Genomic DNA, 24,537 nt, shown 5'->3' on the forward strand with positions numbered 1-24,537 from the left:
CAAATATACGAGTTGTGGTCACCTAAGACAAAGGATAAGAGATTGTACAAGTTGTACAGATTGTACAATCTCTCTGATTGTACAGTCAGACAGATCAGAAAACCTGAGAAGGAAGGGGCCTGGGAAGGAGATAGATAGGGAAAAAATGCTTTGAAAGGCTTCTGCATATGCAGAGAATCTGGAAAGCCATGCACATGCCCAGGGCTTTATATATGCTCAGGAAAGACCTAAGAAGATGCTTAGCTTTCACCTCTGGCTCAGCTTTAGGCTCAGTGGAGGAAGGAAGTGAAAGCTAAGGCAGAGTTGTAAATAGCCTGAATAAGTGTTGAAGAAGTGCCCCAACAGGAGCCAATCTGGAAAGATGGGAGAGTACTTTTTTCTTTTCCTTCTTTTCCTTCGTTTTTTTCCTTTCCTTTTTTCTCCTCTCCTCCCCTTTCCTTTCCTATCTTTCATTTCCTTTACTCTTTTCTTTTCTTTTTTGCCTCCAAACTTTTAAGGAAATTTCTATAAAATCAGTAGTCAACAGAGCAGAGGCCTCGGTGGACATACATGACAAAAAATGCAGTCTTCACACAAATCATTTAGGAAAGTCACTAAACAACCAAACAGCTACAACCCACAACAAGTGACAACTACAAACACAGGGAGGTGGAGATAATCCTGATTTCTTATATATTTCTCGTGCCATTATAATATTCAAATTGTTCACATTCAACAAAATATTATGAAGTATGCACCTCTGTGTTCTAGGTACTGGTCTAGGCCCCAGCAGAATAAAGAAATCAGACAAAAATCCCTGTCCTTGTGAAGTTGACATTTTATTAAATAACTATTTTTATTCATTAAGATATTATTTTTTCAATATTTTATTACAGTAGTTTTCAAACACACAGCAAAGTTGAAAGAATTTCACAGTGAACCCCCTTATGTCTACCTCCCAGGTCTACCATTGATGACTGACTATCCTTGTCCTATCATGTTTCTCTCCATGTAGTCATCTTGTTTCTCTCCATGTAGTCATCTATCCATGTGTCAATCCATTTTTTTCTTACAGCATTATAATTAAGACAACAAAATAGAAACAACCTACATATCCAATAGTAGGGGATTAGTTAAAGAAGTTGCTGTGCTTCCACTCAGTGGGCTTATATGCAGCCATTCAACTTTATAATTTTCAGACTATGGAAAATCCTGTATCTAATGATAAAGAAAATAACAGAATATGAAACTGCTCACTGTGCCTTATAATTTCAGCACTATAAAACAAATTATACAAATGAAAAGGACCATAAGTGGATATGGAAAACTAAAAGACACTTGATCTGTTACGGTCATGGAATTTTTGTAACTAGTTTTCCCCTTCCCCTTATTTTGTTTTTTATTAAAGTTAGTGCACAGTTTATTCATTACGTACATTTAAAAATTTAAAGTTAGGTCAGTGCAACCATTATCAATGATGTGCATCTAAAATTGTTTAGCAGAGCAGGGAATAAATTGTAATGTCTTTTATTAACTAATTGTATATTGAATATTTTTTAGCGCCTGAATATATGAAGATGAATAAAATGGTGTTTCTGCCCATTAGAAGTTTCCAGTATGTTACAGACTATGTGTCCATAAGAGAAAAACTACACGATGAGCAATAATTATGCTGCATATATTATGTAGTGGTTTAAAGAGTGGACTCTGAACCCAGACCTCCTATGTTTGCTTCCAGGCTTCATTTCATAATACCTGTTTGATATTTGGCAAGTTATTTAACTTCTGTTTGCCTCAGTTCCTCATTCTTAATGAGGTTAAATATACTTCCTACCTCTTAGATTTGTGTGGGGATTAAATGATTTTGTACAAGCTAAATGCTTAAAATAATATCTGGCACATGATAAATACTAAAAAATATTGACCGTTATTAACTATTTAATATTAATATGTTGTTTTTAAGATTCTGCAATAAGTTAGACTCTTGTGGTTCAACTCCTATGCATCATATATTTATACATATTTTAATCCATATGCTTTAATAAAAAAGTAAAGGTAACATAATTACCTTTAGATGTTTAGACATTAAAACTGTAGATTTTACTTCAACCTGATATATTTAAATTCCCTTTTAAAAATCTTTATTGGCAAAGCAACTATTTAGAAATGTGAGGAAAAATCCATTTTTAACTTAAAAATTTATTTAAGATTATTTTAGGGTACAGATTGATTGCTTGAGAAAGTCTTATGCTTTCCTAGTATCTTAGCAGTGGTGCTTAAGTTTTCTAGATTTATGGCAGCCTTTTGAACTTCCTCAAGGATTGTATTTGATCAGGACATGTGGTCAGATTGAAAGCAGTTTCTCTGGACTCTAAGCTTACTTGCCAGTAGAAAACTATACTGAAAAGAAAAAATGTCTCTTGGGTGTTCAGAATATATTGTATAATTCCTTAATAAAAACAAATATAAATATTTTGTGATTAATTAAGGGAGAAACACATGAAAATTTAGATGCTTATTTCACAAATCATCGAACTGAAAAGATACCACTTATTTACTTATTTTTGTATTTTACCTCCTTTCTGTAGATGGAAAAGGTGCCAGTTTTTAATTCTCCTCTCTCTGAATATTTTAGTGTCATTAAGTGGGAATAATTTGGATCACATACAGATTAGGATGGAAATGATAGAATGATGTAATGACTCTGGAGCGAGTTTTATCCTGTCTCAGGAGAACTCATAATTGGATTGTGTTTATGGAAGAAGATGCAGAGGTGGTGAGATAAAAATGGAATAACCTCTTTATCTTCACCAGACTCTCCAGTCTGTATCACAGAGTTTTTATTTTCAGGAGGGCACAGAGAACTTCTGTCTAGTTTCCCTATTCCATACATAAAGTCCCTCTTAGAGGAAAGTTTTCTTCACAAAGTGGAAGTTAAGTTTTAGAAATTCTGTTCTATTTATTATGTGTTATTTTTATATGAGTTTCATAGAGAAACTCTGAAACTAAAGAAGTGAGCTTTTAACAACCTGGTGACAAGTACTGGGAAAAAGCAGATGCAGGGAGTGAATGGTACAGTAAGATGGGGTTGGGGGGGCAGTGCCAGAATGGCAGGTTGGCAAACGTGTTTTGGTAAATCAGAAGATAATTTAAGATCACCTGCATGATTTCTCTATTCCTCACCATCCTTTGAGATGTTTGGCATGACAGAATGAAAGAACGCCAAATCTTAACTGCTTTTCCTTAGAGCTGATGCATTGGTTATCTAGGAAGACTGTTTGGATAGTGATGGAAGCAAGAGTTGATAGGAGTGAACTTGAAGATAGATTAGGGTTATTTTTTGAGTAAGAAAAATGGTATGTATATATTCTTTAATTATGTATTTAAATATATATGTGTGTTTATATATACATACATACACATACATATATATAATTTTGGAAAAAAGACCATTCCCAGTCCAGCTAGTATCTGTGGTCATTTTGGATTTCTTTTATCCTGAAAATTGCTTTAGAGATAATCTGAAATATATTTTGCCTCATAAAATTTAATTAACTTCACACCACACTTGGAATATTTAAACATAATGTCTGTTGAGTTTGGTTTATGAAAAAGCCCAACTCCAATGGCTCTCCAACTATTTTTTAAATTTTACAGTGGAAGAATCTCCACATAAATTATAAAATTATAAATCTCCACAATGCTGACATTGGAAAAAAAAGTTGTATATATTGTTGCATGTTTGATTTAATCATCTTTTCTAGGGCATGATACTTTAACTATCATGAGGTACAATAAAATTTCATTCTGTACAGAGCTTTCCATGGCACCTCTACCGTGACTTGCTCCATGGAACGATACTACACAATTCAATAAGAAGTTAATTCTGTCAACCTATTTATTATTTAAGATATACAGTCTGAAGGGAGAAAAAAAATGAGGATTTCAGTTGGATTTGAAATGAGACGGAGAGTTAATGAAACGTAGAGATACAGAAGGTCTGTTCTAGCTGGCAGGAATTCCCAGGGAGGTCAAGAGTAGGGTAGATTAAAATGAATTTACAATATAGAGGCAGCAGGAAGGATATCTGTGAAGACTCATGGTATTAGCCAAAGCAAACAGGTAGATTTTCTTTTCCGATAGGAAGATATATTTAAAGAGAAATTAAATGCAAGGGGAAACTTGGGAGTGATTTGTAGCAATCGTATGACAAGTGAGTTGTCCTTTGTTTCCCAGTGCTTGAGGAAACATTCTGTGTTTGCCATCTGAAGAGAAAAAGCATTGAATTCTGAGTCAGGGAGTTCCCACCGTGAAGGAATAAGAAGATACTGTTGTGTGAATAACCACACGGCTGGGTGAAAGCTAGTGGTGGAGGGATCCATTGAGTGTAGGAGGGATTGGGGCAGTGAATGAATGAAAGAAATCCTGGTTAAAGAAAAGTGGAAGGCGGGAAAACTAAAGTCAGTCAAGCAGTCTAATTGCTTACTCATTTAGAAATGAATGGAGACCTTGCTGCCCAGAAGCTAGGAAGCAGCTCAGAAGCAATGTTTCCTGGTGGATAAAGCTTCGGGCAGGAAGGAATTCCAGTCCCTGAGTCTGTTCTCACCTCTTTCATAAGCAAACGTGTACTTGACCTGAGAGGAGCTTCTCTTGCCTCAGACCCAGTTTGTCCTCCCATGTCTCAAAGATCAAAGCTGAAAAAGATCATCTTGAGGAGAAAAAAACTTTCCTACTTCATGTTTACTCTAAGATTTTTTTTTCTGTCTTATTTCTTAGCAAAACTATTCACTTAGCCAGAGCCCTAAGTTGTGCCATCCGCATACCTGACATCGTATGCAAATGGCAGTGGTTGATGGAATTTCACCTCAGGTCTGATTATGCCCAGGGAGGCTTCACAGGCTCCAAATGCCTGCCTTTATCTGATACGTCGAGAAGCCCATTCAAACCTTTAGGGCTCTGCCAACTTGGCAAGAAGAGTTGGCAAACTTCCCTTGCTGGGTTTCTTTTGGTTTGAAGGTTTTGAAGTGGGTCTGGGTCTGGTGAGGGAGGCTGTGATGAATGCTGTGTAGAGTCCTTGTGAGGTCTCTTATTTGTTGACTGTAAGCTTTTCATCATTTGACATGAATGAGAAGCATCATTCCTTTGCAAGGGTTTTCCTTTTTTCTGAAGTTATCTTAGAGACTTTTTAGTGACCATATGAAATGAAATCAGAAATTCTCTGAGCAAATACCTTTGAAGATGCGTGGCAAATGTTTAAACAGGTCCTAATAGATAGGATTTAAATACTGTATATAGTAATTAGTTATGTTACTAAAAAAAAAAAAAAAAAAAAAGCAACCCTAAAATACCCCTTGCATTTTTTCTTTTTAACTCTTGCAAGTTTTTCTCCAAATTCATGAATTAAACAAATTAGGTGAGAGAAATATAATGGTGTTAAATCTCCTAAGTGCTTGACACACTGATGATAAATTTTAAAGTTTAAATAAGTTTACAAATTGTAGGTGGGGACTTATTTTCCCACATAGCTTCTTGAAAATGAAATCCTCTAGCAGAATAAAGAAAATGCAGATAATTGCTACAAAAGTAAGAATACATTAAAAACTCACTAAATACTGGTTACTTGAGTGTATTTGATTTTGTATGTCTGATTTTTCCTAATTGAATGAAATAATATTTAAACAGAGTTTTTATGACTCTCATATGGACTGGTTATGTATTTTGTGTCTCAATCTCTGTCTTCCTTAATGTTCCTCTACAAGCCACCCTTACATTGTTCTAGTTCTTACATGACTATATGATGCTTTTAAACTTCTTCTCCCCATTTTTTAAAAAAAAATTCTCCCCAAGACCCTATGCTATTTTTATTTTAACTTATGAAACCTTCTTATCCATGGCATTCTCATCTAACTCTTAACTGTTATGGCTTTTATACTTCCCTAAATGCTATAAGCGATCTCTTCCTTACTGGCCTTGTCATAAAGTGACCACTTCTTGCTCTTTTGTCACTTCCTGAACAAAAAATAAGTTTCTTGCCTCATTATATTGTGAGGGACTTAGGGCAGGGGGCAGAGGAGAAGCCGTAACTCTCTCTGAGGGCTAGGATAATGTGACACAGACATCTAATATAGTTCACTGAAATGTGAGCTCCCCATGAATAATAAAGAATTATTGCCAAGAAGCAGCTACTCCACCAGATGACATTTCCCAGTCTCCCTTGCATCTACGTGGGGCTTTGTATCTATAATAGTTTTCATAAATGGAATGCAAAAGAGCATGATGTTTGTCATTTCTAGGCCAAGGCTGTCAGGAAGCAGGTGTGACTCCTCCAAGCTGTCATTCCCTGTCTGCTGCCTAGTTGTGGGAGCCTCTGAGGACATAAGAAATGTCAGAGCCACAAGACTGAAGGAGTATGGGTCTTTGTATCACCACGTGGAGGAAAGCTGTAGACCAACAAGAATTACACTGGACCGCTGCTTGAGCACAAAATAAAGTTCTGTTGTGTTAAACCACTAAATTTTTATAGCAACTAATGTTATCTTCACTAATATAGGTGAAGGAATCTTGCTGTTTGTCATTCTTGGAGGGGCCTTCTAATCCTGTTGACCCCAGAAGAACTGGAGGAAAACTGCTTTAGTGTGTTCATACCTTATGAATTGGAGAAGTCTACCAAAAGACCCAGGTTATAATGGATGCCCTCAAACAACTTCCAAAATACTGACTACAAAACCCAGAAGAGCTGCAGCTGGGATATCCATGATGCGTTTCCCACTGCCTGAAAAATGGGATCTGTCTAGCAGGTATCTTTGCTAAAGAAACATCCAGGCAAGAGAGGGAAAAGCTATTCACAGTTCTTTTAAGAATATTCTAGATGAGGAACAACAACTGGTCAGCTAAAAGAGTGGGCTCCCATTAAATCAGAAATAATGAAAAAACTGGAAGAGAACTTTATCAAGAAGATGAAGAAGTGCTCTTAAGAAGACTGAAGAAGCACACTTAAGAAGAGCATCTGGGACTTCCCTGGTGGCGCAGTGGTTAAGAATCTGCCTGCCAATTCAGGGAACACGGGTTCCAGCCCTGGTCTGGGAAGGTCCCACATGCCGCAGAGCAATTAAGCCCACAAGCCACAACTACTGAGCCCGTGTGCCACAACTACTGAAGCCTGCGTGCCTAGAGCCCATGCTCCGCAACAAGAGAAGCCACCGCAATGAGAAGCCCGCACACCACAACGAAGAGTAGCCCCCACTCACCACAACTAGAGAAAGCCTGCACGCAACAATGAAGACCCAACGCAGCCAAAAATAAATAAATTAATTAATTAATTAAAAAAAAGAGCATCCAACAGTATTCTGAAATTTTAAAAAAAGAACCAAATTCTACCAAATTCAATAGATGAGCTGAAAAAGAAAATAATCTTGCTGCTTATCGTGCAGAATTAATGTTACAAAACATCAAGTGAAATATTTTACAATACAGTGTGAAAATAGAAATAAAATTCATTTGATTATAGAACTCATTCTGAAAAACAATGTGAAATATACTTGGAAAGCAAAGTGCAAATTTTATAAACCCTTTAAGTAAGCATCTTAGTATCCTGATTTGTTTAAGAAATATTCCTCACTTCAGAGTTCTTAAAATATTTTGTTTTCTAATGCTGTTATTTTATTTTTTTGACATTTAGTTTTTCAAAATATAATTTTATTTATTTTATATATTGTATGAGATAGGGGTCTAACTTTATTTTTTTCCACATGGATGCCAACTGTCAGCGCCATTTAATAAATAAAGTAACGTTTCCCACTGATTTGAAATGCAACTTTTGTCATCTGTTACATCCTCTGGATACATATTTTGTGGACTCTATTCTTTTTTATTGATATTTTGTCTGTCCCAGTAGCCGTACCATGCTATATTGATTATGGCATCTTTATGGACTGTTAAAATATCTGGTAAGGAAAGTACTCTTTTAGAATTAATTTTGCAAACATTTTTGGCTTTCTAGTCATCACATAAGTTTTAAAGTCATTTGTCAGTTTACACACTCACCACAAAACACTGACCTTATAACTGTATTTTTCAATTCTTTATGTCTTTTATATGATTTTAAAGTTTTATTTATGAAGACATAACTTTATTAAGAATTTATTCTTGCATATTTTATAGTTTATATTGGTTTCGTGAATAGTATTTATGTTTCACATATCCAGTAATAATTATTATTGCTTTTGTAAAATGCTATTGATTTTTTTGTATTTTTATTCAAATACAGCTACCATGTTGAATTATCTCATTAACTCTACTTGTTTCTCAAATTTGAACTAAAGACATTTTGTCTCTTTTCTTCCCAATGTTTTTGTTAATCATGTAATTTGGGAGTCTCATTTCATTAGCTAGAACTTCAAAGGCAATGTTGAAACATGATAGTGGTGAAGCAGGAGTCTCTATTTTTTTTCTTTATTTGAATGGAAATGGTTTCAATGTTTCCCTGTATTCAGTGTTTACTGATGAATTTTGGTATATAGTCTTTAAGGTGAATCCTGTTATCCCTTTCTTAATTAGAGTTTTATTTAAGATGGCTGATGGATGCTATCGAGTGCCTTTTACATGTTTGTTGATATAATTATATTCTTTTTCTGTTAGAGGAGGTTCTGATATTACAGAATCTAAGAGGGAAAAAGTCAAGAATAGAGTGGCACTTCCTATAAAAATATAAAGCCTGTTCCCTGCCCTTGTGAAACATACAGCAAGTGAGGGAGATAAGACTTAAGAATTTATATCAGCACTGCAGAGGAGGTAATTCATATGAAATTATGCAGTTAAGAGAGGAAGTCCAGGTATGAGTGAGGTCTGGATTTCACAGGAAAGCCTTCTTAAAGAATGACAATCTGCAACAAGATAGGATAAGCTTATTCATGAAGTTATGAAAGCAGAGGAAGGATTAAAGAACTGAAAATTGTATATGTGAGAAGTGGTTAAAAAATTATTCAGCCTCTGGAAATGAAAATTAGCGTGATTTTAAATATATGAATACGGTACGGAAGATAATTTGATCTTCTTCACTAGAGATAGATAAGGGAAATGACTAAGCTTACTAAGTACTACAGTCACAGCAATGTGAATTGTTAATCACTGGAATGTTTTACCAAAAAGCAGTTCATTGCAATTCTAGTAAATTTCCCATTTTTCTGCTAGGAAACAGAGATAAGGAAGCCTTTTCTAGAGGCAAGAGCCTTTAATTTTGATGGAATAGTTTAGGAAATCAAGTAACAGTTCTGCTGGTTAGTGATCTGTTTACTCCTGAAACACTTAGGTGTCCAACACTGTAGGGAATGAAGAGATCAGAACCTGTAGGTAGGTTGTTAGAACCTGGAACACCATAAAAGTACACAAACTAGAGACTTCTTTTAAGATATGGAGTATAAAGTCAATTTATATGCACTGCCTTCAATTGAAAACTAACAAAAACAATAAAAAAGAAAGAAAATTCAAGAAAGGTGAGTTCATTTACTGTGATTTGCCATTCCTGAATTCTTTATTTTGATCCATCTCTGAGATGGCTGGATTTTATCCTTATATAAAGAGCTCAAGATGCTATATTGTTTGAGTTCTCTCTTGCTTCCTCTGCAGCTTCTTCTCCAGGTGAGTTGAAGTACTTTTATTTGATGGAATTGGATGCCACAGTCTGCATACTCTCCCACATAGTGATCCCTTATTCCTCGCTCCTGTTCCGCCATCTTCCCTGGTGAAATACCCATTCTTTATGACTCAGCTCATATACCACCTACTTTGTATAACCTTTCCTGACCTCCCCAGGTAGAGCTGACTACTCTCCTTTTTACTGGTCTCATTCTGCTTTTCACCTTTCCTTTATCTTCCACCTATAATGGTATGCTTTTGCTTTGTTTTGTCTTGTTTTGCTTATGGACCTTGCTGTGATCAGTCCCTCCTCTCTCCATTCTCTCCTCCAGAAGCTCCTTTCCTCAATCAGAGCCAACCTTAAGCAGAATATTAGCACCAGACAGACAGACAGACAGACACACACACACACACACACATATACTGCAGTTTAGGCTTCACTGAAGATTTCCAGAGAAGACAGGAAAGAGGATTTACATCATGCACTACAAAGCAGAGATTTAGTAAAAGTGGATTGCATACTTCCTTTTTTCCCCAAGCAGAATGTCTCATGTTTTTCTTTCTCATAGTATCATCCCTTCCATATATCTTCCCAAACGTGTGCTTCATCACCTTAAGCAAGTTAGTTGCCACCCTCAATTTGCACAAATTGAGAAAAAGCTTCTATTGTTTCTAAAGCTTATGCCCTTGGGTGCCTCTTCCCTGACCTTAGGTTGCTTATCAAAGTCTTCACTCTTTGAAAATTCATCTTTTTTTGGGAGCCAGTGAATGGGAACAGAGTATTATACTGTTAATAATAAGTAACATTTATAGTTAGTTTACCCTATGCCAAGCACTATACTAAGTATTTTATTTAAATAAAATTTAAATAGTTTAAATTTTACGTGAAATTTTAATAGACATTTAAATAAAATTTCCTTTATATTCTGGTACCTACAGGTTTGTCTCCTATAGAAGACTGTGAGCATTTTCAGAGTGACAACTGCATATTACTTTCTTTGTATTCTTAATACCTAGCAACATGCCTGGCACATAGTGAGCACTTCATAAATGCCTGTTGGATGAATAAAGAGAGTATGTATGAATGTAATCTAATTGGTGGGGAGAATTGTCAGCCTGCTCCCAATATCCTTAGTCATAATTCCTTTTATTTTTGTTTTATGTTTTCATCTCACCATGGTTCTCCTCTGCTAATTCATCCTTGTGGTCAGTACAGGCCCTGGCTTTCACTCCACTATCCATAGGTATTGCCAGTTCTTGTATTTTTTTTTTAAGATTTATATTTATTTATTTATTTATTTATTTTTGGCGGCGTCGGGTCTTCGTTGCGGCACGGGATCTTCATTGTGGCATGCGGGATCTTTTGTTGCGGCACGTGGGCTCTTTGCTGTGGTGCGTGGGCTTCTCTCTAGTTGTGGCACACAGGCTCCAGAGCGTGTGGGCTCTGTAGTTTGCAGCATGCAGTCTCTCTAGTTGAGGCACCTGAACTCAGTAGTTGTGGCACATAGGCTTAGTTGCCCCACGGCATGTGGGATCTTAGTTCCTTGACCAGGGATGGAACCCACATCCTCTGCATTGGAAGGCAGATTCTTTACCACTGGACCACCAGGGAAGTCCTGCCAGTTCTTGTATTCTGACAGCTAGTTATTCTATGGGAAATCTTTTAATCAAGATTCTATTTGTTGACACTGAAATGACTTATACCTTCTGACACATCTCTTTTCACCAGTATGGGGTGATGCTGTCGGATTTTATGGATAGGAAGCAGCACATCCTGCCAAGGTAGGTTAGGGTTTTCAATCTGTGCTTGGTGCATCTCTAGGGGTTTGATGAAGCTCCTTTCACAGGCCACTGTGATGAGTGTTCTTGATAAAACGCAAATAAAATCATGAACTCTGAAATACCCTTAGTCGTCTAAGGTTGATGGTATATGCTGTATAGCAGGGGTCCCCAACCCCCGGGCCATGGACCGGTACTGGTCCGTGGCCTGTTAGGAACCGGGCCGTGTAGCAGGAGGTGAGCGGTGGGTGAGTGAGCGAAGCTTCATCTGTATTTACAGCTGCTCTACATCGCTTGCATTACCACCTGAGCTCCGCCTCCTGTCAGCATTATGATGAGTTGTATAATTATTTCATTATATATTACAATGTAATAAAAATAGAAATAAAGTGCACAATAAATGTAATGCACTTGAATCATCCCGAAGCCGTCTCCCCACCCCTGTCCGTGGAAAAATTGTCTTCCATGAAACTGCTTCCTGGTGCCAAAAAGGCTGGGGACCACTGCTGTATAGGTTATGGCTAGATTGATGATATAATTTATTATTTTAAACATGACACTTTAAAAGTGAAAGAAACGGTATTTATAATTGCATTGGGTCAGAAGTCATAAACCAGGATATATAGTCACTCTGGTTATGGCTGAAATCTCCTGTTGGAAAAACCTATCTCCAACTTATTTCAACAAATATGGTGAAATTCTTTCAGCAACTCCTCTTTGAGTTAGTCTGTCACCTTCAGGGTTCACTTTTCCTGACGCACCAGTGTCATTTCCAATATAATTACATGGTCCAAATTCAACCACCACTTCAAATTGTGCATGTTTTTAACCACCTTCTCCATCTTAGCCTCAAAAGTTGTCAAGAGCTCTAGAGATGCCCTGAGCTTTCTCTTGAACAGAAAGATGCTGACCGGATAAATGGAGGTGTTCTTTTCTAATTTATTGTAGTAAATTGGAATTTCACTCTCATTTAGTCCCAGTGCCAAGTGTGGCCTAGCGGTGGCAAGGCAGGAGTAACCGGGGGAAGGGAAGGAATGATGCATGATACTTAGGCACCCGTTATGCCCGTGCGCTTGTCCTTTGCTGGCGTTAGCCTTTGCTCACCTCAAGGATTCCAGTAAAGGGGAAGGGGAGGGCATGATCAGAATACTCTCCCTTGCTCTTACTTCACCCCCTTCACTGATGCTCCTCAAGTCCTTGACCTTTCCATTAGCTTCCCCAGCCCTTCCTCCTGGTCCTCAGTGGCTTCTGTACTGCTTCTCGTAACAGAGTCCCTTGTCCTGCTTCTTCACCTGCCTCACTCTCTCTCTGGATTGTTTTCCCCTTGCAAGAACTCCCTCACCCTGCTAGGGGTGAAAGCTTGCAGCTTGGAGAACCCCATTCTCATTTGAAGGGTTGGGAAGGGCACCAAGTTTCTTTTTTTCTTTTTTTCTTATCAAGAACGCAGGTAGAGAAGATGTGGTCTTGGCACCCCAGTTTAGAATTTTGAATTGATTTTCTAATTGAAACTCCTTTATAACTGGCCATTTGGCTTTAGGATACCCTTTGGGTATTTTGGTGTTTAAATAGACACCATGTTCTTATTCGTCAACCTATCCACCAACTGTCATAATATTTCTATACAAAAATCTGAAGTTACCTCTCCAAGATTGCTTAGATGAACTTTGGGGATATAGACTGTTTATAATTAGGCCTGTCTATACTTTTTTCTGTTTGTCTTTTGAACACATTCAGTTCCAAGATGTTGAAAATAGCAACGTTAATGATAATGATGATCATTAATGTTTATTAAGCATCCACCATGTAGTAGGTGCTGTGCTGGTCACTACATTATCATTATCCTCCATAATTCACTGTAATGCAAGTATTATTTCCATCTTACAGAGGAGGAAAGCAAGGCACAGAGAGGAAAAGTGAGGGGTGAAAGTTACACAGTGAATAAATGACGAAGCTAAGCTTCAGGCCCAAGCTTGTCAGACTCTGTAATTGACATCTTTCTACAATGCCATGTGGTTGCTTGTGCCTGGCCATATTTTACCATATTGCTGTGCCTATTTTAGGTTATGAAAAATTTTAGAGAGGTGCCATACTCTATTCTGCATTTTTAATGGCATTTAGGCATGTTAATTAGGACAGTTGGATGTTAAAACACTTCAAATAACTTTTTAGATCATTTGCATTTCCAGAGAGTGATAAATAAAGATGTCAAATAAACCATGTAGTCACATTAATATCAAGTTGCCTGTTATGTTCTACCCCTGTTCCTGCTGGTTTTCCGTTCAATGGATCCAACAGATACTGGATCCATGTTGATGACCAAGCTGTATAAATCTATCCCTCTTTTGATCATCCTCCTTGGAGGTTTGGAGGGGTTGGAGAGGGTGAGAGGGAGAAACATTTACCACAAAAGTGATTTCTAAGTACAAAGCAGTGAGTAAGGCTGATGTCAGGATGCTGATTTATAAAAAACAACAACACCTTTTTACTGTCATGATGGTTGTAATCAAATATCTTGCATAGCTTAGAGTACTGTAAAGGTGCAATGAAAGTCACTGGAATGACTCTGACATCAGTATTTTTTCATGATGTTTCTTTCAACTCTATCATGACTCTTGTGGAACTTAAATTGCATAGAAAATACATTTTTTCATACTGTCTCTAAATCCTGGTTCCCTTTCTTGTTATCGTTCTTTTTTATTTATCAGTTAAAATAGTATGGGTGAAAAAATGACACAAATTCTGACACTGCAGAAGATATACCTACTTTGAAGGCATCCTGACTTTATGAAGATCCAGTGTTGTCTTTCAGAATTTCATTTACATTCTGCTCATTCACACTTACACTTTTTTAGTTTAAAAATAAAAAAGCATTAGTAAATCAAGGGCGCCATCTTGTCTTGCCTATATGTTTCAAATTAAACTGTCAACTACTGTTAGTGTTTCTGGTTGGAATTTTCTCTTCATAGACAGAAGTCTTTTAAGTCTGATTTATATTTCTTTTCAGATTACAATTTTGAGTTCAACCTTTCGCAGACATTGACAACACTCCTTATATCAGCTAGTTTTCCAGAATATGCTTACAACCAACCCCAATTACAGAGGCATCAAAAAAACAGGTCTCTAGTGAACAACCTGAAAACCACAAATAAAATATACATCAATGGATTACACTAACATTATAGGAAAATATGGCAACATGCCACATCTATAGAAAGAATGCTCTAGGGACAATGACTCACTGTGCATTGTGAAATCATGAATTTCAGCAGTTTCATTTTCTGTGATTTTCATTAAAATGGCTAAGAAAAAGTATATGTTTGGAAAAGTATCTCTTAATGATCTGTTAGACACATCCCAGAATGTCCTAATGTTTTTCACATGTGGTTCAACTGAGTCTGTGAGGTTTGATGACACTCTGTTCTGAATTAAATGAGTGCCTCTAAATTTAGTATTATTTTCCATGTCCACTTAGGGGGCAACTATCCCCATCATTATGGTTTAGGAGAAAGGGCTGATTAAATAAGTGTCTTCAGGAAGACTGAGTAAAACAAGCAGCCTGGTTCACGAAGAAGGGATTTGATTCGAGGGAAATGAGATGAGGCTCCCTTTAGCCGTGCCTTTCTCAGTTCCATCCTCAATAGCCATTAGTATGATATAAGCCAACATCTTATATAATCTTATCTAATCTCAATGTAAGATACAGCCTGACCTTTAATAAACTCGACTGCCCCTCAGAATAAAGTCTCTACATTTGACATAGACTACAAAGTTCGTGATCTAGTCCCTGCCTGCATTTTTATCCTCTTTATTTACCAGTCTGCCTAGTACTTTTAGCAGCCTGACTTGCTAATAGTTCCTCCCCAGTCTCCTGCTCTTTCTTACTCCTTTGCCTTTGTTAAACCGATTCTTCTCCCTGAGGTACCTTTTTTTCATTCCAACACCTCTTCACATCGCTTGTGGATTATTTCAAGAGTCAGCTGATTTTTCTGTTGCCCAGAAAACAGGTGTTGATCATTGCTTAGAGTTGGTTGAGCCCTCTTCTCTGATCCAGTAGTAAAGAGTAATCAGCGATTACAGAGCAATATAACACACTCTTGGTAAAACCTGTATGTGTGTTGTCTCATTTAACCCTTACGCCAAACCTATGAGGTAGGTGTATGAGGATGGGTCTTATATAACAGTAACTGGAGCATAGATTAAGTCCTGGTTTTTCATTAACTTTCCCTCCTCTGCCTTTTTCTGCCACGTGTAACTAGATCCAGGGGGGTAAACCTTGATTAGTTGTAACCAATTATATTTATTCGGTTCCCATTTTCAGTGACTTCTCAAGAAAGAGCATTAAGTGCAGTCATGGCTGAGAGATCAATACAGGAACTAATAGTTAGGTTGCCCTTACCTAGAGAGATGAGATACTCTGTGTGAAAACATTTTGCACAATGAAAAAAACATTTGTATTAGTTTTAGGCTGTAGTTAACAGAACACCCAAGAGATTAAACAAAAGGAGATTTATTATTTCCCAGAACAAGTCCAGAGATATGGCTATTACAGGATTAGTTAATTCAATTGTTGGAAGATATCAAAGATCCAATTCTCCTTTCATCTTTCTGCCCAGCCACCCTTAGCGTGTTGTCTTTTGTCTTCAGGCTGGTCAGTTCATGCTTGTGATATGGCTACTATAACTTCTTGACCGCCTCCTTACACAATATATATAGGCCAGGGGAGAAAATGACTCTTCTCTGTATTCTTTTTAAAGATTGAGATAAACATTCTCAGAAGCTTCCCATAAAGCTTCTCCCGTTCTTGTCCTATCAGCCAGAAGTACATTTCCTGTCCATTCCTAAGCAGTCAGTAAAAATGGAAAATAAATGAACATGATTGGTAACATTAATCAGTTTGTTCCTTGGACCTTTGGAGGAGTTGGCTTACCCAGAGTCACACAGCCATTCAGTGCTTGAATGAAATTGGGATTCTGGTGAAGGAAGAAGGGGCTGGGGTGTACCTTTTCATTAATGAGCACTGCCTGCCCCAGGACTATACACTTATGAGTTCTCATTTTTAGTGTTGGTACATCCCTATGTAGTGTGTGGCAGTGGTTTCAGAAAGATTCACTTTTGAGGTCATTTTAAAGCAAAGAGGTTTTTATTTTATTTTTTGAAAGGTAATAATGTTCCTTGTTCCCTGTTTTAGGTTGGGTTGCCCCAGAAGCAGAGTCTCCGACAGATTTGAGGGAAAGTAGTTTATTCTGAAGGAAGGGGAGAATAGAAAGTGATCCAGGGATTCAGGGAAGGGAAGGCAACCTAAAGGGATACAGTGTCAAAACAGTTACGACTGTGGGTGACAGAAGCTTAGTGCCATAGGGACAGTCTGGGAAACAGTGTAGATTTAGACACTGAGTTATGCCACATAAAGGTAAGGGAGCTGGGGTATTTATACCCCAACCTCTGTCAGTCATCTGTTGAGAAATTCAGGAGATGGTGTTAATGTCCCCAGGCCCCTTTGTGATGTGGCTTTTTGCAGCTTGTGGGGAAGCTCTCAGGCAGAGAGGCAGATACTAGAAATTAGACATCCCAGGGAAGCGATGAGGCTCACGGCATGGGGGTTGAAGACTAACAGCAACTGCCACATTCCTTTATGTCCCTGAAACAGTATCAAGAGCAGAAGTGTCAGAAAGCATGCAAAACTATCAGGAATTATCTTGTCAAAAAGGAGAAGGAGGCACTTCCTTATTTTTTACTTAGCTCTCAGAAGGGGTCATTTCTAAAACCGTGTGATTTATATATGTATTATAGTGGGCTGTTTCCTGCTTACATTCATATATTCTGGTGATCTTAATAGCTCCAAAAATAGATGTTCTCACCTGCAGGATTTGTTTTGATGCTTACGTAGAGCAGCTTAAGAGTTGAAACCTTACATTAAGAATATTAGGTCTAATTGTTAGCTGAGTACATTTTGATGTTACAGCATTGGTTTAAATGCTGGTATCCTTCCAAACTTCCAAGCTGATTAAGAATTCTGAAATGCAGTTTATCTTCAATTTTTAAATGTGGGTTTAATTTTCTCATTTATGCCATACATAACAGAATGGCAATTAATGATTAAATCTAAAGTAAGAGACTCGCTGTTCAAATCAGCAGGCTATGCTTTACTTAACTCCTACAAATATCACATTCTAGAGGAACAAACTTGTATATCCCAGTAGCAAAAGGTTGTTGATAATAACATAATAATCACCATGTACACTTGCTTGGCAAGGTATTTTCTCCACTAACATTTCTGTCATTTTCTCTTTTTATTTTCCCTAAAATACAAACCCGTTAGTCAAAACTAAATGAAAGCTCTGGAAGTCATTTTATTTTCCATTTATAGTTTAGACACAGAGAAGGTAGGAGCAGGAGGGAAGGAAAAGTGTAGTGGGTTGAATGTTGTGCCCCCCAAGACATATGTTCTCTGGAACCTGTGAAGGTGACCTTGTTTGGAGAAAGGGTCTTTGCAAATATAACTAAGTTAAGGTTCTCGAGATGAGATCATCCTAGCTTTAGGGTGGGCCTAAAGTCAGAGGGAGATTTGAGACACAGAGACACACAGGGAAGAAGACCATGTGAAGATGGAGACAGAGATTGGAGTCGTGTGGCCCCAAGCCAAAGAGTGTCTGGAGTCACCAAAGCCTGGAAAAGCAAGGAAAGGTTGTTTCCTGGAGCCTGTGAAGGAACATGGACTTGTTGACATCTTGATTTCAGACTTCTGCCTCCAGAACTGTGACAGAATAAATTCCTGTTGTTTTAAGCCACCAAGTTTGGGTAACTTGTTACAGCAGCCCCAGGAAATCAATAGAGCAGTTATTTTTTATTAGTGGTAGTACCGATAATGGAGGTGATGTGTATACTTTGCCTACAGTTTTATAGTTTATCAAATGGCCTCATCTGTGACCCTCAGAGCCAATGGAAATGACCTGCCCCAGCTATGGCCATGAGCACCAGACACAGAGCCACCAAACCACAGGAGGCCACCTCTGTGGAGGGAGGTTGAGGAGCTCACTCAAGCCTCCAGGGAGTAACAAGCCTGGTGGGAAGTTGTATCTCCCTGTCCCGACTTCCTCTTCTCCAACTGGCCTTATAAAAGCTGTGCCTCAATTTCTCACTGAAGGTTCCTCTCAGTACTCCACATTCACTGTGTGGACACATCCCCATGAATTTCTTTTTCTTTATTATGTGATGATTTCAGTTTGTGCTCATTGCAGATTCATTAAATTCTTCATTGAATGAACATTCCCTTAGTACCTACTAGGGACCTAACACCTGCTTAGTCTAAGGACAATAGTAATATAATGATTTTAAGATCCAGGGTTTCTAAGAAGCATAGCTTTGATATTTTATGCAAAACACAACCTCTTATAAATAATAAACATTTTTAGTGTAAAATTTGTACAATATTAAGAACCGTTAGTATGTACATGTACCATGTGATTAAGGTCATTTATAGCCATTCAGTGTTTGGGCAAGTTGGTTTTCATTAATAGGCTTTGTTTTGTTTTATTTTTCTAATGTGTTTCCTCTTAAGAGACTGAATTCTCCAGATGTGGTGACCTGAACACCTGTTGCTCAAATACATGCCGCTGGTATTTTCTTAGAATGTCAATCACTTCATGTCTGCTTAAATTTACTGCATGTACTGCTCAGAGTACTGAATTATTGATGTGGACTTGAAGTTTCGGATCTAGTTGATGTATTGGAATTAGGCCTTTGTAGCAGAGATTACTGACATGTGTGCTGAGCTTGTGGTGTCTTGCTATACCTTCTGTCTTGTGGGAGGGACCAAAAAATGTAAAGTTGTATTTAATCTGTAAGGGGCATGTAGTCACATGACTTACGATTATATATTTGTAATAATTTCTTGATTATTAAGACTCACAAATTTATAGGAAGTAGATTAAATGACTGCTAGGTTTGGCTTTATGGTAGGCCAGGTGGTGAACTATTTGATCTTGGAAGAAGAAAAAGAGAATGGAAATGGAAGTAAAATAGCAAAGTTTCATTTACACCTGTTTCCTATATATCTGGTCATATTATGAGATTCTTTTTTACCTTTAACCTTAAATAGTGTCGTTTTAAAACTCTCACATCCTGTTATATATCTCTTCCACTAGAATAGTTACTTTCTTTGCAAATATTTTCATTGGAAGCCCTAGTAAAGTCAAGTTTGCTTTACTTACGATCAAGGTAAAGAATTTAAATTGAGAGTCTTCTTACCTGTGTTTGGAGACTCACTTTTTGGATATAGTTTTTTATTTTTTTTTTTGGCGGTGCTGGGTCTTGGTTACGGCATGCAGGATCTTTTTTTTTTAGTTGCGGCATGTGGAATCTTTAGTTGAGGCATGCAGGCCCTTAGTTGAGGTATGTGGGGTCTAGTTCCCTGACCAGGGATCGAACCCGGGCCTCCTTTATTGGGAGCATGGAATCTTAACCGCTGGACCACCAGGGAAGTCCCTTGGATATAGTCTAATGTGTCAACATATATATACTGTAGCTTGAAGCAATAGTAACTATGTTAAGGTTCTTAAATGTGCCGTGTACTAATTTGATGGTCAATCCCTGTAATATTAGTTCTTTCCCTGCAGAAAAGATGCTCTTTAAAACCCTCACAATCTATTTTCAACAAATAGCAGTTGAATAGGTAGAAAAATTTAGGGTGTCTTTTTTTAAAACCTAAATTATCAATTACATCTGTGTTTCTTGAGGAATGAATGGAGATTCAGCAAAGAAAGCCTAAAACACAGAAAGGACAGCATTGTTAAATTAGAGCATTGCTTTATCCTTTTTCCTCCAGTAACATAATATTTGATTTAAATATAGAAAAATTAATTTTCTCTATGTTATAATGGGTATTATGTATGACTGGGGAACCAATGGATAATCCTGTTGATCGAGAATATCTTCATATACAGACATATTTTAGAAGGGCATGGAGATTGCTCTATGTCTATTTTTTCAGTATACATTTTTTGAGCATCTACTTTGTGGTAGGCCCTCAATGCCCAAAAATAATTAAAATAATTTATTCACGCTCCAAGGGCCCAAAGTTAATTAATGGAAGGGAGGGAAGAGAGAGTTTCAGAACAGATAAATAAAAGACAGTTAGTAAACAGAGCAATGAGATATGCTCTGTTGTCCTTGGAGACAAAATTAGGGCCAATGGAGAATAGAGGTAAGGAGAGAGGTTTTGATTTATTATCAGAAAGAGCTTTTTAATAACCAAAGCCATCTAAAAATAGAATGATGCCCCCTTGGGAGCTAGTGAGTACTTCTTAGTTAGAAATATTTAAGCAGAGGGTGAATGATTTTATCTCAGAGTGCTGTTACATTGGTTTGGAGGGTTAAAGGAACCTCCAGCGTCCTTTCCGAATTTAAGATTAAGTCATTCTATTCTTGAATCAGTTAAGCATCTTTATAAGGGTAACCTACTTATCCTAGGAGGAGTCCTGTCAAAGACCTGGGCATTGGTTTGATTAGATATCTGGGAAGCTATGGCTTAATAGTCACTAAAGCCTTGAATAAATAGCAAGGCAGAATTAGTTATGCACTGAGGTCTCCCCAGCATCTTCCCTTAGCTGCCATGACTTTACCAAGACCTCACTTTCCTTGGACTGGATGGCCAGGTAGTACTCAAATACTTTGTACAAACAGGCTTAAGCATGAGGAACTGAACTTGTCGTATTGTATCCTAAAAAGGTACCCTAGAATTGAATTTGTGGGAGTTTCCATTAATTCTTTAAGCATATCTATCTTTACAGATAGAAAGTATTAAGATTAGAACTAATGTAAATCTTTGTTTATGGAGTAGTGTTTACTTATTAGAACGTATGAACTAGTTTCAATCTGATACAAATAGCTCTCGTGATTACTGGGGAGACACACCTCATGGCTTCACAAAATAAAAGCTGGGGCACGGCAACTTTTTTTTTTTTGAATTTTATTTTATTTATTTTTTTTACACAGGAGGTTCTTATTAGTCATCAATTTTATACACATCAGTGCATACATGTCAATCCCAATCGCCCAATTCATCACACCACCACCACCATCCCCCGCCGCTTTCCCCCCTTGGTGTCCATACATTTGTTCTCTGCATCTGGGTCTCAATTTTTCATGGCAACTCTTGAGAAGTAAAATCTTTTGAACTATTTGTCATTGGGAGAAATCACCTATAGTTTCACAGAGCTCTCACAAAGAAGAACTTCGCCACGATGCCCAACAACATGTATATATACAACATAGACTTTTGCCGTTTAGTATAAAATAATTCTGTTACTGTTGTCATTTCTTAAAAAATGCATTCACCTTTAATATTGTTGGAATTTGACTGGCTAATACTTTTAAACTTTCGTGTCTTAAGTAGAGGATTTCATTGCGTACAGAAGAATGAAGAAAACTTCATAGCATGAACAGAAGAGAATTGAACTTAGTTTCATATTATACTTGAGGAAGAGTAAAGAATAGTATATGAGAATTGGGGATGTAGAGAACATATGTAAAATAGCTAGTAATTATTTATTTTATTCTTAATGGGCAAAGTTTACCTTTATAAATAAGGATAAAATGGCTAAATGCAAGAATGCAAGTTCTTTAGTAGCAAAATAATAGAATGATGATGATAGATTATTCTGAACTTTGAACAAAATCTAAAGTAACTGGGTTTAACCTTGGTGTATGTTTGTGTGTGTGTGTAAATTGTCACATTTCTTTTATTTGTTCCACTTTTGACTGATGGCTGAGATTGTTGGAGAACAGATCTGTTTGTGAAACCTTACTGGGAACATCCAAATTGGCAAAATGACTTGGTGCCCATCTGCAGTAAATCAGGATGTACATCTGACTAGGTTGGGGCTTTGTGCCAGTGCCTGTCTCAACATGTTCAGTTTTTAACTGAATTCTGTCACAGTTTTGAGTCAGATAATAATTAATGTCACAGACATTTTGTACATCTTTCTTATGGAAGTTCTATCTGTGTGACTGTAATTCTAGTCGGATGGGGTCAGGATGTTTTCTTGGCCATGATTTAGGAGTTCCTCCTGCATGTGATTTTCTGTCCACTCTCCTTTCACTCCTGGATTGATCACCAGGATAGTGGTTGGGAAACTCTGCTCCACTGTGGAAGGGAGCTCGTGTGAGTACTGAGCTGTATGGAGGTGCATTATATAGTGTCCTAGTTTGGTTCTTCCAAAAGTAAAACTTGAGACAATGACTCGGATATGGTAGTTTATTTCATAATTTTAAGAAACAGGAGTGAAGGCAAGGAGAGTGAAGCACCCCCCAGAAAGGGTATTTTAAAGAGCAGGTTAAGAATTTGTGTAACTGGGACTCAGTTCTACTGGACATCTGTGTAAAATGGCCTTGGAACTGACCACGCATCATCCAAAGAAATATTTTTTTTTTACGATTTTTTTTGGTAGCTTTTTTTTTTTTAACATCTTTATTGGAGTATAATTGCTTTACAGTGGTGTGTTAGTTTCTGCTTTATAACAAAGTGAATCAGCTCTACATATACATATATCCCCATATCCCCTCTCTCTTGTGTCTCCCTCCCACCCTCCCTATCCCACCCCTCTAGGTGGTCACAAAGCACCCAGCTGATCTCCCTGTGCTATGCGGCTGCTTCCCACTAGCTATCTGTTTTACATTTGGTAGTGTATATATGTCCATGCCACTCTCTCACTTTATCCCAGTTTACCCTTCCCCTCCCCGTGCCCTCAAGTCCATTCTCTACGTCTGTGTCTTTATTCCTGTCCTGCCCCTAGGTTCTTCAGAACCATTTTTTTTTTTTTTTTTTAGATTCCATATATATGTGTTAGCATATGGTATTTGTTTTTCTCTTTCTGACTTCACTCTGTATAACAGACTCTAGGTCCATCCACCTCACTACAAATAACTCAATTTCGTTTCCTTTTATGGCTGAGTAATATTCCATTGTATATATGTGCCACATCTTCTTTATCCATTCATCTGTCGATGGACACTTAGGTTGCTTCCATGTCCTGACTATTGTAAATAGAGCTGCAATGAACATTGTGGTACATGACTCTTTTTGAATTATGGTTTTCTCAGGGTGTATGCCCAATAGTGGGATTGCTGGGTCATATGGGAGTTCTATTTTTAGTTTTTTAAGGAACCTCCATACTGTTCTCCATAGTGGCTGTATCAGTTTACATTCCCACCAACAGTGCAAGAGGGTTCCCTTTTCTCCACACCCTCTCCAGCATTTATTGTTTGTAGATTTTTTGATGATGGCTATTCTGACTGGTGTGCAGTGATAGCTCATTGTAGTTTTGATTTGCATTTCTCTAATGATTAGTGATGTTGAGCATCCTTTCATTGTTTGTTGGCAATCTGTAGATCTTCTTTGGAGAAATGTCTATTTAGGTCTTCTGCCCACTTTTGGATTGGGTTGTTTGTTTTTTTGATATTGAGCTGCATGAGCTGCCTGTAAATTTTGGAGATTAATCCTTTGTCAGTTGCTTCATTTGCAAATATTTTCTCCCATTTTGAGGGTTGTCTTTTCGTCTTGTTTATGTTTTCCTTTACTGTGCAAAAGCTTTTAAGTTTCATTAGGTTCCATCTGTTTATTTTTGTTTTTATTTCCATTTCTCTAGGAGGTGGGTCCAAAAGGATCTTGCTGTGATTTATGTCATAGAGTGTTCTGCCTATGTTTTCCTTTAAGAGTTTTATAGTGTCTGGCCTTACATTTAGGTGTTTAATTCATTTTTAGTTTATTTTTGTGTGTGGTGTTAAGGAGTGTTCTAATTTCATTCTTTTACATGTAGCTGTCCAGTTTTCCCAGCACCACTTATTGAACAGGCTGTCTTTTCTCCGTTGTGTATTCTTGCTTCCTTTATCAAAGATAAGGTGACCATACGTGCGTGGGTTTATCTCTGGGCTTTCTGTCCTGTTCCATTTATCTATATTTCTGTTTTTGTGCCAGTACCATACTGTCTTGATTACTGTAGCTTTGTAGTATAGTCTGAAGTCCGGGGGCCTGATTCCTCCAGCTCCATTTTTCTTTCTCAAGATTGCTTTGGCTAATCGGGGTCATTTGTGTTTCCATACAAATCGTGAAATTTTTTGTTCTAGTTCTGTGAAAAATGCCATTGGTAG

General features: G+C 37.5%; 1 protein-coding gene across 9 annotated transcripts in view; it reads left to right on the plus strand.

Annotated features, from left to right (window-relative positions):
* Positions 1-24,537, plus strand: part of MACROD2 (mono-ADP ribosylhydrolase 2) — a 1,951,733-nt gene that overhangs the window by 492,094 nt on the left and 1,435,102 nt on the right. Inside the window, exon 5 of one of the 9 annotated variants that reach the window (XM_082428627.1) lies at positions 6,273-10,614. The exons of the other annotated variants lie outside the window; for them this stretch is intronic. Coding sequence (XP_082284753.1) covers positions 6,273-6,334 — 62 coding nt within the window. The 3' untranslated portion in view covers positions 6,335-10,614. Of the gene's footprint in view, positions 1-6,272; positions 10,615-24,537 lie in introns of those variants that run through there. 9 annotated transcript variants of the gene reach the window in all.

This window comes from Balaenoptera physalus, assembly GCF_965194825.1.
Source record: "Balaenoptera physalus genome assembly, chromosome: 16".
NCBI classification, from domain to species: domain Eukaryota; kingdom Metazoa; phylum Chordata; class Mammalia; order Artiodactyla; family Balaenopteridae; genus Balaenoptera; species Balaenoptera physalus.